We start from the raw sequence: 19,156 nt of genomic DNA, 5'->3' as shown, positions 1-19,156 counted from the left end.
ACGAAAAATACTAAATTCACAAATGTTTTCCCCCAGTTCTCAGGAGGATATAAAGCTATATATATTATTCATTTGTTTAAATTTGCATCTGATACAAAGAAATCCATTTATTTGTATGCAGTACTAAAGTTTCCACAAGTGTCAGTACGTTTCTAACTGTGTCTGGTGTTCAATTCAAGTATCATTTTAGGGCTGAAATCTAGCAACTTTCATCACATTTATCATTAATTTCACTGACATTATCATGATAGGAGACAAAAATTAGAGCACAATAAGTTTATATTAAACATTGAATCAACCTACACATGAGGTTACAGTGATGCAGTTCAATTTAAAGGGATAGTTCACCCAAAAAGGAAAATTCTGTCATCATTTATTCACCCTCAAGTTGTTCCAAACCTGTGTAAATGTCTTTGTTGAGCTGAACACAAAGGGAGATATTTGGAAGAATGTTTGTAACCAAGCAGACTTTATGTTTTGTATTATATATGAGGCAAAAGTCGTAGTTAATAGTGAGAATGGGACCCTAAACTAAAGTGTGACCATATATATATATATATATATATATATACAAAACACACACACACATATATATATATAGGCTATATATACTGTATATAGTCATGACAAATATGGTAAATATGAACAAAGATGGCTGTAAACATAAATCTGCATCGTTTATCCTTTTGATCTATCATTCAAAAAAATTTGCAAAAACCTAACCTTTCATTGAATTAAAAGAATAAAAAGTGTGGGGAAACTCACATTACGAAATAAATGTTCTTCTCCAAAACACGTTGGCCACAATTATTGGTATTTGTTTAGGAGTAAAAAAATCTCTGAAGTATATTCCCATTAATATTTACATTTTTTAGCACACCACGGTGACTAGGAACATGAAATTGTCTAGCTATGACTTCTTGTTCCACAGGAGTATAAATATGAGGAAAAAAAAGGCCAAATTCACTTAATCATTCATCACAATGAGTAAAACCACAGAATATAGTTCTGATGTGCAGCAAAAGATTGTTGAGCTTCACTAAATAGAAAGTGGCTAGAAAACAGCTAAAGCATTGACAATCCCCATTTCCAGCATCAGGTTCAACCAACTAAAGATGTTATGAATCTGACCGGAAGAGGACGTGTGTCTATATCGTCCCAATGCACGGTGAGGAGGAGAGTTTGAGCGGACAAAGACTCTCTAAGGGTCACAGATGGAGAATCGCAGAGATTAGTTCAGTCTTGAGGTCAGAAAGCCTAAAAAATCTAAATAAAAAAATCAAACAACTCCTACATCACCACATGTTGTTTGGGAGAGATTCAAGAAAAAACCTCCTCGCTCATTCAAAATCAAATTTCAGCATTTTCAGTTGTCAGACATGACTGGGAATTAAAATGGGACCTGGTTCTGTGGTCAGATCAAACTATAAAAAGAGCTTTTTAACAGCAAACACACTACAAAAAACTACCCCATGCCCACGGTTAAAAATACAGCTGGATCTTTAATGTTGTGGGCCTATTTTTTTGGTGGAGGTCCTGGACATCTTGTTCAGATTCATGGTATCATGGATTCTAGCAAATACCAACAGATAAAAAAATCAAAACCTGATGCCTCTGCTAGAAATCTTATAATGGGCTGTGGTTGAATCTTCCCTCAGGACAACGATCCAAAACAAACATCAAAATCAACACACAAAATGAAGCTTCAGCCATGGCCGTCCCACTCCTGACCTGAACCCTACAGAAGATGAGTGATGAGCTGAAGAGAAGAGCTGGGAATCTGAAGGATCTGGAGAGATTCAGTATGGAGGAATGATCTCGGATCTCTTGTCAGGTGTTCTCCAAACTCCTCAGGCATTATAGAAGAAGACTCAGAGCTGTTATCCTGGGAAAAGGAGGATGAAAAAAGTAGTTAATAAATGGGTGCCAATAATTATGGCCGATGTGTTTTGGAGAAAAGCATTTATTTTATAATGTGATTTACAATTCACATTATAAAAGACTTCCAAGTCTTTTACTTCAATGAAAGGTTTGATTTTTGCTAATTTTTTGAATGATAGATCAAAAGGCTGTATTTTTACAGCCATCTTTGATCATATTTACAGGGGTGCCAACACTATTTGTGCCATGACTGTATATAAGGCAAAAGTCGTAGTTAATAGTGAGAATTGGACCCTAAGCTAAAGTGTGACCATATATATTTAGCCTCAATAAACTCCTAATTACTGATTAGCAATAGTTAGTAAGGTAGTAGTTAAGATTGGGTATTGGGTAAGGGATGTAGAATATGGTCATGCAGAATCTGTGCTTTATAAATACTAATAAACAGCCAATATCCTAGGCTAATGTGCATGCTAATAAGCAGCTAGTTAATAGTGAGAATTGAACCCTATAAAGTGTAACTTTATTTATTTATTGGCTGTATGCTGGGGTCTTCACAAGCACCTGTGAAAGCCGAGCTGTGCTGTGTTTTTGTAATTCCGCTAGGTGGCAGTAATGTCGCAGAAACTACATCCTTCACCTTTAATCGGTGTGAGAATCCATAGATATCTATAATAAAGGCTTTATCTATGTGAGAATCGGCTGAGGACATGCATCAAAATCGCGACAAATAAGAAACACCATGGCAGGTGTCAATTTAAAGGTATGCCAGAAGTGTTTTTTATTATTAAGAATTAAAAATAAGTATAATATAATAAATATTAGTAACCTATTATATATTAAATATTAAGTAAAATATATTTAGAATATATGCAAATATAATAAAAATATCAGTATTCTTTAAAAATACAATGTGAATTTCCTTGATCGAGATCTGGCAGTAACAGCACGTTTTTTTCCTCTTGGATGAGCGATCCGCTCACAGCTTTATTTTCTTACAGAATGTGTTATAATAGTTTGCTACCAGGCTCTGGATGCATGATGGTCAATGGAAAAGTTGAGGGTAAAAGGGATTAGTTTGAGGGGAACTGACCCATAGGCATTCGTAAGCTCCAGCCATGGACTTCTGACTTATACACTTGGCTGTCTGGATTTGGTCCGAATGCTCCACACAGTCAGGAAATAAGCAAACATTTAACCCAACCGCTGGGTTAAAATGACCCAATCGCTGGGTTAAAACAACCCAATTGCTGGGTTAGTCCATTTTCAACCCAACTTGGGTTGTTTTTAACCCAGCATTTTTAGAGTGTATGGATGAGCTTGTGTATGATGTAATTCTGTAGACCGTTGATGCATGAACCTGTTGTAGGAGACGCCAAAACTAAATGAGGAACCTTTAAAATAGCATAATAGGGACACAAACAAACACACTTTTAACTGCAAATCATTGTCCAGTTGTCTGGAAAAAAGCTTGCCAATTTGTCAGTTAAGGTTGAAAAGGATTTGTGAAGATGATGATTTTAAGTAAGAAAAATAACTATGTTGTCTAAATAAAAAAATTAAAAAACTCAAATATGGAAGACTTCTTGCATAATGCAGTTTTAAAAAACATATTATAAAAGCTCGGAAATGTTTATGAATCTTCTTAAATGCCACAAAACATTTGAAATTAATGATGGAAATATCCATTAAAGCTGCACTATGTAAGATTTTTTCAGTGAAATATCCATAAACCACTAGGCCAGTGTTATATATTTTGTTCAGTTGAATACTTACAATATCCCAAATGTTTCCAACTATTTGTAAATCGTGAGAAATTGCTCTTTTACCCGAGGAACCGGGACGTGTGAGGGAGTCGCCTGTCGATGACATCATATCTGCGTTCCCCTCGGTTTCTGGTTTTATTCTGCAGAAACGCTTTACTCTCACTGCAGTGTGAACAAGTGTCATAGCAGCCGCCGAGAGAACACACAGAGTAACGTCATCACATCATTAACACACTCAGATGTGTCTAATATGATAAACAGAGCTGCGTTACCTCACACTCATGACCGGAGAAGAGGAAGTGGCGGCGGCGACTGTGCCATAATAAAAGTCCCGCCGCTCGCGAGGCTTGTGTTGCACTCTTCTTATCATCAATTGCTCCTGCTCTGCTTCACTACAGTAACATTAATAATCACATCCATGAACATGATTTCTGCCCGAGTCCAATCCCGATTCTTTCCCACCGGCTGTGAGGTGAAGACCACATGTCCCAAGATTCTGCGCTCAAACGTGGCGTCATTAAACTACGCCTTTGTTTTGAACAGGCGACCTCTAGTGGACGGAAAAGTTACATAGTGCAGCTTTAACGTTTTTTTATTTTATTTTATGTAACAATAACAACCATCATCACTAGCACATCATAATTAAAAATCTTAATTAAAATGAGAAAAAAAAGGCACTGGTTGAAAGAATTTATTCCTAATTAATTCCAATTATTGCCTAGAGTTTCTAAAATCATAAAAAATGAGAGGAAAAAAAATCTTAAATCTTAAAATTCAAATGAGTTTATTTATTTAGATTTGTGAAGTTAACTGTTACGGCACACGATGAACTAAAATGGGTGGGAAAACACACAAGTCTTCATTTGCATCCTAAGAAAAAAAGAGAGAATATCTTAAACTAAGAGCTCTAGGAAAGCTGTTGTTATAGTGTAAAATCACAAACAGACTCTTCCATTCTTTATCATCACTTTAATCATTTCTATTCTCTGCTTTTATTATGTTCATTTCATATGCATGATATTCTTTATTTATTATGCATCTGTTGTGATTATTTTATGATTATTTTAATTATTTTTAATGTATGAAATGTGATTGCCTAGCCTAAATTGCTCTCTCTTAAAATGTCGTATGTATTCTTTTAGTAGCCTACCTTGTACCACTTACATTTTATGATTATGTTAAAATATCAAAAATGATGTTATAGTATTTTTTCTTATAGAATATGTAGCCTGGCATAATAAAATGTGACCCTGGAGCACAAAACCAGTCCTGCGTCTCACGGGTATATGTGTGGCAATAGCCAACAATACATTGCATGGGTCAAAAGTATCCATTTTTCTTTTATGCCAAAAATCATTAGGATATTAAGATCATGTTCCATGAAGATATTTTATAAAAGTCCTACCGTAAATATATCAAAAATGCATTATTAGTAGTGATATGCATTGCTAAGGACTTCATTTGGACAACTTTAAAGGTGATTTTCTCAATATTTAGATTTTTTTGCACCCTCAGATTCCAGATTTTCTGTTGTCTCAGCCAAATATTGTCCTATCATAACAAACAATATTAAGCTTATTTATTCAGCATTAATGTGATGTGTTGAGGTCCAGGGTCACGTGTATTTTCACCTCTGACCTGTCCTTGTAATCATCAGTAGCATCAGTGGTCTTCCTTTTGAAACCCCCCCACCCTCACCTAACAGCGGTGGGCGGGGCTGATCGTGTCATTCTGCATCTCCATTGGCTCGTGTCATCTCTGACGTCACGATCATGATTAGAATTGATGATCGGACGTTTTGATTTCATTGTCTAGCCAAGGGGATTCGTGAAGAAATCTGCTGAATCCGAGGGGGTTGATTTCTCTACACAAGGTATATCTCTTTTAACACGCCTAGCAATCTCGCACGGTCGTGGTGACCGCTCGGTTCTCATTAAAAATAGCCCGTGTCATGCATATCCACCAGCATCGCTTTTTGAGCCATGCAAAATAATAATAATAATAATAAAAGTTTCGCGTGGAGGATTTGGCTCGCGCGTGGCCTCCTGGGCCTCTCTCGCGCACGTCAGGAATTTGTCTCTTTACCACTTTACTTCAGTTTGGTTATGCATTTCATTTCATTTGCTGACCCAACGCACAGCGTTTTATCCACGGGGTCGTATGCCCATTTTTTTTTAGCTCTGTCTGAGATGTCGTTATTATTATGATTTCACGCACGAGCGCAAATACGCGATATTGTTAAAAACGCACGCGTGAAATATACATTTTGTAAACACTCCAGACATTCCCATGATAACCCGGACGAGCTGTGTGTTTAGCATGAGCTGTGTGTTGATGTGTGTGTTTGTAATGGCGCGGGATGGAGAGACTTTAGCACTGCAGCTAAACCGCATCAGCACCGCCACACACACACACACACACACACACACACACACACACATCACAACAAACAACAGCGTGTTTATCAGCATACCTGCTTCATTTTATTACAGGAAACAGTCGTCTATTATCTTAGACGAAATTTAGACTTCACTACATTCAGGGTGTGATGAAAGTCACGTCTCTTTCACACAGTCTGTCAATGTATTTGAATGGTAACAGGTATATTTATCTAACTTATGCAGGAACTATGATAACCATTTTTTTTAATAAGCAGATGAACAACGTTCTCTGGTAATGTGACTGGAAATAGTAAACAATGTTTTTGTTCCCACTTTATATTAGGTTAGAAATATATATCTTTGGTACAATGTACGTGTGTGTTGATGTTGTATTGTAAAACACGTGTGTTATGGGTAGGTTTAAAGGGATAGTTCACCCCAAACTTCAATTATGTCATCGTTTACTCACCCTAAAGTTGTTCCAAACCTGTTGGACTTTCTTCTGCTGAACACAAAAGAAGATATTTTGAAGATTATGGTTAATCAAACAGTTGTTGGAAATAGTAGTGGGGGAAATACTATGGAAGTCAATGGGGACTGTTTGGTTACTGACGTTCTTTAAAATATCTTCTTCTGTGTTCAACAGGAGAAAGAAACTCGTACAGGTTTGGAACAACTCGAGGGCAGAGGTGTCAAGTAACAAAGTACAAATACTTTGTTACCTCACTTAAGTAGAAATTTTGGGTATCTATGCTTTACTGGAGTAATTATTTTTCAGCCGATTTATTTACTTCTTTCTTACTCCTGTACTTTCTACTCCTTACATTTTAAAAATAGATTAGTTACTCCTATTTCATTTCGGCTTGTCATTGTTAAAAAAAAAACCTATCCAGATAGAGTGAATTTGATTGTGGTTGGTTGAGTAGTATAAACATATACATTCCGACACCCTATTGGTTTGCGATCCACCTGCACATGACACAAATCACGTAATGCTCAGTAGTACACATATATGGTTCTTTAATGCATTTGCATTGTACTAAAATGCGTCCATTTTCAATGGGCATATGCGGCTGAAGCCTAATGCATGTTCAACATTAACATTTTAATATAACATTATAGTCATTATGGCCTTTAGACATTTTTTTTTTTGAGGAGGTGGGGTAGTGCACTATAGTGGCGCGGCATAAGCTTTTGTCCTTAATGGTATTTTTTCCCTTACATTACTTTTACTTTTATACTTTCAGTAGTTTTGAAACTAGTACTTTAAGCTATAAGCTTGAGATGATACTTCAACTTCTACAGGAGCCTTTTTAAACCCTAGTATCTATACTTCTTCCTGAGTAAAGAATGTGAATACTTTTGACACCTCTGCTCGAGGGTGAGTAAATAATGAACACATTTTCATTTTTTGGTGAACTATCCCTTTAAGGGTGGGTAGTTAAGCATGTCATTACAGAAATTAAATACAGAAGTAATTACATGCAGGTTTTTTTTTTTTTTAAAGGAACACGCCAACTTTGTTGGGACTTTCTTATTGGGACTTTTATCTTGGTGTTATTTTGTCACTTATTGAGCAGTGGCTAGCTAGAGCCATTTACCTCCAGTCTTTGTGCTAAGCTAGGCTAACAGTGAGTGTGTCAGACAGAGTTATGGCACACACAGATGAGAATGGTGTGTATGGACTGATCTAACTCTGGGGGATACAGTGAATAAGCCAAAGTCCCAAAAACTTGGTGTGTTCCTTTAAGGTAACACTTTATTTTACAGTGTCCTTGTTACATGTACTTACCATAGTAATAACAGTAAATTCTGCATAATTACATGCAACTAACCCTCAACCAAACCCTAATATAGTAAGTACATGTAGTTAATCAATATTACCCAGTACTTAAATATATACTTACACTGTAACAAAGACACCTTAAAATAAAGTGTCATCTTTTTTTAAATATAAGTAAAATGTATACAGTAAGTGCATTGTATCTAATGAAGGTAACACTTTATTTTACCGTGTCTTTGTTACCCGTTACATGTAGTTACTATAGTAATTACTAGGGATGCAACAATTCTCAATATAATATTGAACCGTTCGGTACGGCATTCACGGTTCAATACGCGCCTGTGAATTGCAGTTTTTCGGTTTTGCATTTAATGAAGTATTTTTCTACAAATTCTATCATTTGCCTCCATCCCAATACTGAACAATGCGACATACATTCACATCACACGTTAGTGGTGGAGTTATACTCACGGAACACTATAGTTATTCACAATCAAGAAAGTTCATTATTTGCATGCGTTTTAAAGCCTTGCTGGCGTGTGCGCGGTTTAAACATACGCTTCTCCGAGCGCGCGCACTAAACCCCTGACAAACACGTGATTACTGGACTAAGTATTCGTCTTACTGCGCTAATACTGTCAAATACACACAAGGTTTACATAAACACAGTCGGTTATGTCTAAAGTGAAAGTAAAATCGGCATGTGTGTCTGTATATTAGATGCACGCAGGTCTTAAATTGACAGCAGTGCAGAGGTGAACACGCGGTCCTTAAAGGGACAGTTCACCTATAAAATTATGTCATTATTTACTCACTCTAATGTTGTTCCAAACCTGTATTCATTTCTCATTTTTGAGTGAACTATCCCTTTAATGTTAATACAACAACAAAAGACAAAGAGAAAATCCCTCACTGCTCTTGACTGAAAAACTTTAATACAGTAGCTTTAATAAGAATCAATGTATATTTTATAGTGAAGTCTATGTAGCTTTTTATTTTTACATTTATTCATTCAATTTCATACTTAAATGCTGCTGTACAGCTCTGAGCTGCCAGTGTAAATCTATATATATATATTTATTTTATATTATACAATATGTGTACAAGGGTTTTTTTAAGTAAAGTTTTAAGTTTAAGTAAGGTTTTTCAATTCTTTTAAGTAAAATAAAGAAAGAGTATTGCAATAAAAATAGTCTTTTTTTCTCCTTAACCTCTTGCTGTTCCTGTCGCCTAAGAATAGAAAAACAAAAAATGTATGTGACAAGCCATCAGAAACAAACCGAAAACCGTGGTTAAAAACCGAGGTATGTATTGAACCGTGGACTAACTGTATTTACTATAAATTGTGCTTAATTGCATGCGACGTAATTCAACCGCACTTTAATCCTAACCCTATAGTAGTACTTGTAGTTATTTATTATTACTCCGTACTTAAATGTATAATTACACTGTAACACGGACACCTTGAAATAAATTGTAACCCTAATGATTAATTTAAATGTTAGTTCCTAGTGTAATTACAGTGTAATTATATTTTTAAGTATTGAGTAATAATAAATAACTACATGTACTTACTATAGGGTTAGGCTTTGGTTGAGGGTTAGTTGCAGCATGTAATGCATAATTTACTGTTATTACTATGGTAAGCACATGTAACAAGGACCCTGTAAAATAAAGTGTTACCTAGACAAGTGTTTTAAATCAGAGCTCATGTCTGTTAATGGGCTCGAACCTAAAAGATTGTATATATTAGCAATAATATCTGAATGAAGAGCAACCTTTGCTTACGTGTTTTTCAGATCTGAGGGGTTCGGACCTGGAGCGTGCAGGAGTGTGTGTTTATAACATCCTCCCTTTGCTGAGACAGTGTTGCGATGGCTGAATGCTGGTGTGAATAGATGTGCACACGACAGTGTGTCTCTGCTGTATGTTGAGATTAATTGTAGCTCAACCTGATTCCCGGGGTCTCACTGCACATCCATCAGAGGGATGGAAAAATGGCTGGAAAAGAGGAGCATTCACACTGTGAGTATCACATTCATTGACCATACCATACAATAGACCTAACCAAAGCAATGGGCTTATTACTCATAGATTAAGATTTTTTTTATTAGTAAAAGAGGGACATAAAGTTTAACCACAACTGTTCAGGGCATGGGCGTCCCCCCTAAAAATCTGTCCAGCCGCCCTAAAAATGTGTGATTAACCCTAACATATGAAAGTGGCGGGAGGCTTGGGCTTCGTCCCGCTTTTTTAATCAGCGTGTTCTTCATCCGCTGTGGCGGCGAATAGAGCGCACGTCAGAAGCAGATGTGTGTGTGTTGATCTGAGCCTCATTGGTCTCTCACCGCTTGTCAATGTCAAAATATTTGAGAAAACCAATCAAATCAGAGTAACATTTGGCAGGCCATTTTTTTATATTGAAAAAGGCCTATGTCATTTAACAAACAAGAAATATTAACAAAGCCGTTTTCTTCAGATTAGGCATAAGATTAATATTAATTAATTTGTGCATATTGTAAATTAATATAATTCCATTTGTGGCATTCAGTAAATAAAAAGTTCAGCTTTTTTTCAGCCTGTACTGGGCATAAGATTAGTAATGAATGTGTGCATATTGTGAATTAATTTAATACATTTAGTTACCTAGCTTTCCTGTTAGCCTTCGAAAATGATTCATAAAACCTATAAATATCAGTAAACATATGTTTACTTTCTTCACTGACAAAAATGGAAAAACTTAATCAGTCATATCTGCCCACTGACATGGTTTTCAAGCTATTGTTATCAAATTTTTTGGCATTCAGAATAAGGAATTCGAGGGGCCATGCCCCCGAAACGAAATAATAAACAGCCAATATACTAATATGCATACTAATAAGCTACTAGTTAATAGTGAGAATTGGACCCTAAACTAAAGTCTTACCAATTTTTCATACCCTCACCTAAAATGAAAATCCTAGAATCTTGAATGTTTCAGGGTTACATTAAAGTGCCCCTATTATGCTATTTTAAAGGCTCATAATGTTGTTTTGGAGTCTCCTACAACAGGTTTACATGCATCAAAGGTCAGTTTCATTTTCATTTTACAATGATTCTCAATCTACGACTCGTGAATCAGTCTCTCTAAAGGTGATTTCCATTCGACAGGGTCCCTAAGCAGTGTACCCTGAGCACGGTCTATCAGTTGAAGTGGACTTCGCTGACAATAATTGGTCATTTTGAACGCCCTGCAACGTCATCAAAGAAAGGCAATGACGGGCTCGCGCAGATTATGATATAACATAAACTAATATTGCGATGTACTTTACTTTCAAATTTAAAAGCATATACATTTACAAAACACACAGTATGTATCTAAAACATATAATCAAAACATTGTCTATTAGTTTTATTAGTTTACATATACCTGTATATTTAATTGACTGTGAACAGATTTGAAACAGCACCTGTCATTCAATATGAAAATACATTTTGATTTGGTTAACATCTCATGTGCTTTCTTTCTTGCATAGTAAACAGGGACGTCGTTAGGCCTATTTTAGGGGGGCTGAAGCTACCCCAAAATGTTCCTAAGCCCCCCTAAATGATAATAAGACCAACAATAACAATTTGATTTATCAATAACCGTATCCTCATTCATATTTAGACGCAACAAATGCAGGGCTCGACATTAAGCCTGTTCACACGCTTGTCCTTCGGACAAGTAAATCTGTCATTCACTTGTCCGAGTAAAACATTTGCTTATCCGGATTTTTTTTGTAAATATAATCTATACTGAAGCAATATTCTCACCAGTGTTTAATCAGCTTTGACATATTTAAATATGCATATTTGTACCTTTTTATAAAGGGCATTTTTCCATAATCTTATTAAATATAGGATATGCTTTGGCTTTCCTTTTAAATTCTTAAATTTGATCAATAAATTAAATTAGAATAAGACACTATAGGCTGTTACCAATCAAATTAAATCATTTACACTGAAAAATTACAACTGCATTAAATAATGTTATGAGATTATTTTAAATATTTTTTGAATATACAAATAAGAAATGTTGGAAAGATGAAACTAAACCACCAGTAGGTGGCAGCATGTGACCGTCTGAATGAGCGAGTCATTGAGTCGATTCAGTGAAACGGCTGATTCATTCAAGAATTTGGCGGTCGTTTACGAATAGGTCATTGAATCTTTGATTCAACCGATTCATTAAAACGCTGAATCATTCACTAACACGCTGTTGCTGTGAGATGCGTTACGGTTCTGCGGTGATATTTGTTTGGAACTATTTTCGCTGCTGAAATAGCACAAAAACAGTCCATATTACATCTAAAATGTAAGTGACTCAATGTTAAATTGTTTATGGAACTGGCGTATGAAATCAGTGTCATTTTCAGTCGTGATGGTATTCAGGAAAACAACACTCTTGTTAGTGTAATGTTGCTTAACTGTATCATATGTTATAAATATAAAAACTGCACAATTTTAACTGTGTATGTTAACTGAGTTTCTCTGTATGAGCGGCGCTCATTTGTTTTCGATTTTCTCCTCGAGGCTGCGCGAGCCTCAACAGCTCAACCTTGTTAACGTCAGTTCGTTTTAAATTATCCTCTATCAATCGCCACTTACACTGAATGCAGAATCATTATTGCACTTTGGTGATTCCCTAGTTATTTTTTGTTTTGACGTTTTAACCAGGATACTTGTCCGTCGGGCAAGTAAAATTGTTTTTCACTTGCCCCTTCAAAAAATCCACTTGTCCCGGACAAGGGGACAAACGTTAATGTCGAGCCCTGAAATGTTATATAACCAGTTACAAAAAATAGCCGAAAAGTCGGAAGTCGGACAGAAGTACAAAGAGTCGTTGTGCAATCAAGATTCGCTCCGCGTCTCGTTGCATTGGTGTGAACTGTGGCCGCTTTCAGAGCGTTGAAGACCCGGAGCGAGACTGCAATTAACTAGAGGATTCATCTCGTCTCGTCGTTACCAAGGTTATAACCGTTAACGAAAAAACGAAAACTAGGGGGGTTGTCGTTAACTGAAATAAAAATAAAAACGATCGAGGCATTACAAAAAAACGATAACTAAACAAATCTGTAATGTGTGTTTGGCAAAACTAACTAAAATAAAATTATAGATTAAATGTCCTTAGTTTTCGTCTTTATTAATGTCTTTCATAGAGCAAATAACGTTCAGATGCATTTCCGTTCCCTCACTCACGCTCTCTCTATCACGTACACGCGCGCCACACACACACACACACACACACACACACACACACACACACACCGTCGTCTTCATATTCGACGTTGAAAGCAAGTTTGCGAAAGGTTGGTATCTCGTGAACACCTTTACACAATCACACATTAAAAAGTGGTATAAAAATATTTTTAATTCAGAATATAATTTTGTCAGTGTGTTAATGTCGACCCGAGAAGCGATTGCTACTTCAGAAAGTTAACTAGTCGCAAGTTTGAGGTAAAATGCACTTGGGTTGTCGATGTCAAAACACTATAGAAGCTGTGATTCAAATATTAAATAATGTTATGTCATTATTGTATAGGGTAAATTTAGTATAGGGTGTGAAAATTGTACAGCTGTGGTATTTGTATAGGTTTAGCTCAATTTAGGTTTAGCTGTAGCCTATATTTGTATTTTAGCTCAAAAATGGGTTGAATACATGCGGTTCTGTGTAATTAAATAGCATTATGTGGACAACTTATCTTATATAGAGAGGAATTAGATATAATATGCTATTACTTTATCGTACATTTACATGAGCAGACAGATAGCATTTAAGTCATTGCTTATAGTAGCTCATCAGGAGCAAATGTAAAAGTAAATTCCCCGTGCAGCTTTGATGTGTCTAAAAGCTAACATTACAGTAACTTTTCTTTAACAGAGTAGAAATGGAAGAAGAGGATATGTCTGTCACGTTTTACTTGTTAACATCTTGTTTTCTTGACTGGTTGTTGCCATAAGTAGCTCTAGATGTGAATGCAAAGATGTTGCAAACGCAAGTTACAAATACCCTGGTGGCCTGATAGTAAACATTCCTGAGGTAAATAAAGTAAAATATCAAACATGACAGCCCTCCGCTGCTTCTCAACACTTTTAATTTCTATACATATTCATCAAATATAATACGCGAATGTAAAAATTATTGCCATAGCCATATATAAATACTCTAGTTTGTATAATAACTATTAGGGGTGTAACGGTACAGAAAACTGACGGTTCGGTTCGTACCTCGGTTTTGAAGTCACGGTTCGGTACAGCAGTTTTAAAAGTTGGCTTTTTATTAATTTTTTTATTAAACAGTGGTTTACTGAAAAAAATTGTGTCTGACCTTAAATGAATTCAATTATAACTAAAAGTTTCTTAAGGATAATGCTGTAAACTATATAGGGAGCCCTTAATTGCACATTATTACTATAATATTAAAGGTTAACAACAGAGCCCAAACTATTAGCCTAAATTCAGTTGATATTCATGTTTAGATATAATAATCAACACTCAAATAACACATTGTGTGCAAACATGTAAACTTCACATAAGGCAGTTTTTGCATTAACTCCTAAATCTAATTATAAAATTATGTTTTTTTCTCCAATTCGTTGTTGAAATATAATCATTTATACACAGTGGCTGTCATTTTCATGACAGATTTATCTAAACATGCATTAAATAATCAAGACATCACTAAGAGGTTAAGTAGAATTAATACATATAGGCTAATATAGTGCATATATTTAGAGAAAGAGTTGATTTCTCTAGTGAATTACCAGCTGTAGACACTGAATGACTTCTGACTCTGAGGTAAATGATGCTGCGTGACATTGTTTACAAGCTGTTTGACGTCTTTCCGCGAATGAAACACTGATTGAGCGATTACTCGACATATGATACATTTCAGTAATGTTATCCTCAACATACCTTCAGATATTAATTCATGTTTATTCTTCTGGAAGAGATGATCGCGTTCACTCGCACGCGCCGCGGCCGCTTGAACTGTGATCAGTTGTCATATTATAGAGCGTCAAAACGGCATTTATCGTTTGAATTTCGTGATGAAATGAACTGAATACGCAATATGTCCGTGTGGGAACTAGGATTGAAGTGTGTTCCGCGCTTAAAACAAGCCGACTGTTAACTGTTAAAGATGGCATTCGGAAACGGTTCGGTACGAATACGTGTACCGTTACACCCATAATAACTATGAATATTCAAATGGATACGTAAACTCCTCCATCGCAGAGCTGTTTAAAAAGTCTTCCAACGGCTCTGCTCCATCATTAGTTGAGACAGGTGATGCGACGCTCAATGACAGGTGATTTTCACTCTCCACTTCCTGTGAAGTGATGTATCGATGTTCCCTTCTTCCCTACACCGTTCGCAGTACCCTTTGGACTGAACATGTTCGCTCCCTTCAGATTGCAATCTCACTTAAGATGGTGGAATACCCTGTAAAGTCCACTTTGCAGTCCACTTACGGTCGTATGGAACGCACCTTATATCTCACCTTTCCACGAGCTACTCTGATTGGTCAGATGGCCCAGTGTGTTGTGATTGGTCTACCGTGTACAGCACGTGTTTCTGAAGCTAAACACCCATCACCATAACTGAACCTCAGCTCCGGAGGCTTCCTAGAGCTCAGTGATTGTACACTATAAAGACGGTAATGATGGCGTTGATTTTAGGGATGCACCGATATGAACATTTTGGCCGATACCGATAACCGATAATTCTTAATATTTGAAAGCCGATAACCGATATATTGGCCGATAAATCTAAATACAAATTTTAATAAACTCTGAGAGCCTGATTACAAAAACAAAAGGCTCACCATTAAAAGCCATGTCCCAAACACTTCAACATAAATCAAACCTATACACTACAGTAGCCTATTTGAACCAGTGTGAGATTCCTTACCTTTTCAAATTAATTTTACACTCATATGGCCAAAATTTTTTTTTAACACTTTACAATAAGGTTTTAATTTTTGTTAGTATTAGTTAACCAACAATGAATGAACAATACTTCAACAGGATTTATTAATTTTAGTTCATGTTAATCTCAACATATTCAGACCCAAAGTTGTGTCTTTTAACATTAGGTATGAACTGTGAATGGACTGTTACAAAACACAAACATTTTATTACTAAAAGAAACAAAGGTTATTGCTCTCTGTTTGTTCATGATAGTTAATGCATTAATAAAATGAGACCTTATTTTTAAAATGTTACCAAAAATTATATTGTCTAAAAAATAAAAATAATATACCTAAATAATGCAAACAAGTAATTGAACAGCATTACTTAGGCTGCATAATAAAGAATCAGAATGCAAGTGCATGAAATAACCTCCGCACAGACGATAAAGAAATGGTTTTAATCAAACCATATTGTTGATGGAAATGATACGAGAACAATAAAAGTGCTAATTATTAAAAATAATGCTTCTGTGTTTTTGAAAAAAAAAATATGTTTAATATTACAGTAATAGTAAACATCTGTAATATTAGTCTAGTCTATTAGGAATAATGTTGCTGTTTGAGAGCGCGCTGAAGCTGGAGAGAATGAACGAACAACCATAAACTGAAGCGCTTAGAAGTTTAATTAACAACTAAACGCATCATATATGAGAACAATCAGATATTTATACAAAATAAATATAATATTACAACTTATATTAGCACAAAATCACGCATAGGTGAAGTGTTATAACTCCTGTGGATGCTCTTCCCCTGTTTGAGAGCGTGCTGAAACTGAAGATGATCACCGGTACAGTGAAGCACTGCGGGTTATTGACTCAACGAAACACATCCTATATGACTTTAATCAGATGTTTATACTACAAAAACGTAATATTACGACTTACATATGCTTTAAATGACGCGAATGCACAAGCAAACTTGACTGTGCTGGTCAGAATGCGTTGTTGACGCTTCCCACAACAGCGCGCTGAAAAACAACTAAACCCAGAGAATTCACTACGTTTTATAACAGAAATATTCTCATTGCAGTGTTATATATAGGACAGTCCCAGTAGTTATTAATGCTGTGCATTTCTATTTGAAATGCGCGCGCCGGTACAATGAAGTGCTTTACTGCATCGTTAATTAACTCAACCAAACGCATCCTATATGGGATTATATACACAAAATAATAAATATAATATTACAACTTACAATGGCACAAAAGGCTGTGAATGCACAAGCAAACTTGACTGTGCTCGTCATGAAGGTGTAACTCCGTGGGCGCGCGCTGAAGCTAAAGACCGTTACAATGAAGTGCTTTACTGCATCGTTTATTAACTCAACCAAACGCATCCTATATGATATTACATACACAGAATAATAATAAATATAATATTACAACTTACAATGGCACAAAAGGCTGTGAATGCACAAGCGAACTTGACTGTGCTCGTCATGAAGGTGTAACTCCGTGGGCGCGCTCTTCCCTCAACAAACGCGCTGAAACACAACGCTCTTTTACAGCCTATTCTATTCTCATTATCATTTTATGTAGATTATAGAAGACTTGCGCTGCACATGTTGCACATAACTGTATTTTCCTTTTCGAAGTGATTCCAAACATATTTAGAGCAATTCAAACCCATCATGGTGGACAGCGCGTCCGTCTCAGCTGAAGGAAATAATACATTATCTATCGGCTTGACTATATCGGTCAAATTTTCTTATTGGACCGATAACGATAACATCAAAAATAATCATTTATCGGCCGATAACGATATGTTGCCGATATATCGTGCATCCCTAGTTGATTTGACCATATCAATCCGAGCGCGAGTCTGATGATGAAACACTGGAAGAACTAGTTATTCAACCTGAACCTCCATCACAAGAACGACTGGAGCAGGAGTTTCTCAGTTCATTATGAGATGTTGCAGCTGTAATTCCTCACCATCAGCATTAACAAGTGTGTGTCCATCATCAAACTGATGCGCATATTTCTAATTGATTGCGGGAACTGTATCAATAACAGTGCATATGTTAGCCCAGCATTAACATGAATGACTGATGTAACATTAAAGTGTGTAAAACAAATCTTGCGCCATCCTTTATCTTTACTCAAAGTAGTAAGAGCGACAGACAATCTGCATTAATAGACTCAGTTTTAGGTGATAGTGGCCCACAGCTAATGAGCAGAAGTATTTCAGTAAGACAGTAATAACGCGAGTTAGCCGGAAACTTACACAATATAAAACACAAAACGATGTATTTTGAACGCCCGGTAGAAAATATATACCTCAATAATTATTCATACTTACAGGTTGTGATTCTGAGGAGCTGGTCCAGAAAAACTGACTGACCCATCTTTCAAGAGCAAGTGTTTTGCGAATCCTGCGTTGAACTCTGATATTTGAGGAGCAGTCGTCAGTAAAATGACGTTCGAGGGTCAAGTTGTTCACGGGCGGACAATATAGTGCGAGCATTATGCAAATGGGTTTTCTAGTGATGGAGAGCCGAAACGCAGTGAGATGACTCGTTTAGGCGGTTCAGAACTTCAGAGACGATTCTTTCTTTAGGGAGACAATAACTTTATTTATCGTGCACTTTCAACATTACAACTTTGCAGAACGTTTACATTCACAGACAGATACACACTGCATGAAAGGGAATACTTGAAAAACCATCATAGGGGCACTTTAAAGGTCCCCTTCTTCGCGATTCCATTGTTCAAACTTTAGTTAGTGTGTAATGTTGCTGTTAGAGCATAAATAATACCTGTAAAATTATAAAGCTCAAAGTTCAATGCCAAGCGAGATATTTTATTTAACAGAAGTTCCCTTTCAAAGCCTACAGCGAACGGCTGGCTTGGACTACATCCTGGTACTTCCTTCTTTAATGACGTCAGTAGAGCAGTAGAACAGACTAACCTCCGCCCACAAAGAAACGCGAAAAAGGGGGCGCGGTCTTGTTGCTGTCCCACGTGGAGAAGCGGACGGTCGCGTGGAGAAAAGGAACTGTTGCGTTGAGTGTGTTTATCGCCATGTCATCGAGACGCTGTTATTTTCATCCAGGAGTCAAATCACCTTTGTTTGGCTTTCCCAGGGACGCTGTAGAGATTATTGAACGCATACATCTCTCCGTTAAGAGGCGTGACCTTTCCAACGTGCGCTAAGCTGCTGTCAAATTACAACACAGGAACCGCTTTCACGTGCGCTAAGCTGTGGTCGAATCACAGCACAGGAACCGCTTGCACAATCAGAACTCGTTACGTGTTTCTGAAGGAGGGACTTTATAGAACAAGGAAATCACCAGCCGTTTTTAGGACGGTGAGAACAGCGGTACACAGATAAGTAATATTATATATATA

At 36.4% G+C, this 19,156-nt stretch overlaps 1 protein-coding gene across 5 annotated transcripts in view; it reads left to right on the top strand.

Annotated features, from left to right (window-relative positions):
• The first annotated feature begins 5,391 nt into the window (after nt 1-5,391).
• hdx (highly divergent homeobox) overlaps nt 5,392-19,156 on the top strand; it is a 38,089-nt gene continuing 24,324 nt past the window's right edge. For 4 of the 5 annotated variants that reach the window (XM_079838450.1, XM_079838449.1, XM_079838448.1 and 1 more), the window contains exons 1-2: nt 5,402-5,520; nt 9,611-9,836. In XM_079838450.1, the coding sequence (XP_079694576.1) occupies nt 9,801-9,836 (36 nt within the window). In that variant the 5' untranslated portion in view covers nt 5,402-5,520; nt 9,611-9,800. Of the gene's footprint in view, nt 5,521-9,610; nt 9,837-19,156 lie in introns of all 5 variants that reach the window. The other variant, XM_079838452.1, reaches the window with a different exon arrangement.

Source organism: Gobio gobio, assembly GCF_949357685.1.
Source record: "Gobio gobio genome assembly, chromosome: 16".
NCBI classification, from domain to species: Eukaryota; Metazoa; Chordata; class Actinopteri; order Cypriniformes; family Gobionidae; genus Gobio; species Gobio gobio.
Note: the sequence above shows the minus strand (reverse complement) of the source record. Positions and strands in the feature narration are given on the sequence as shown.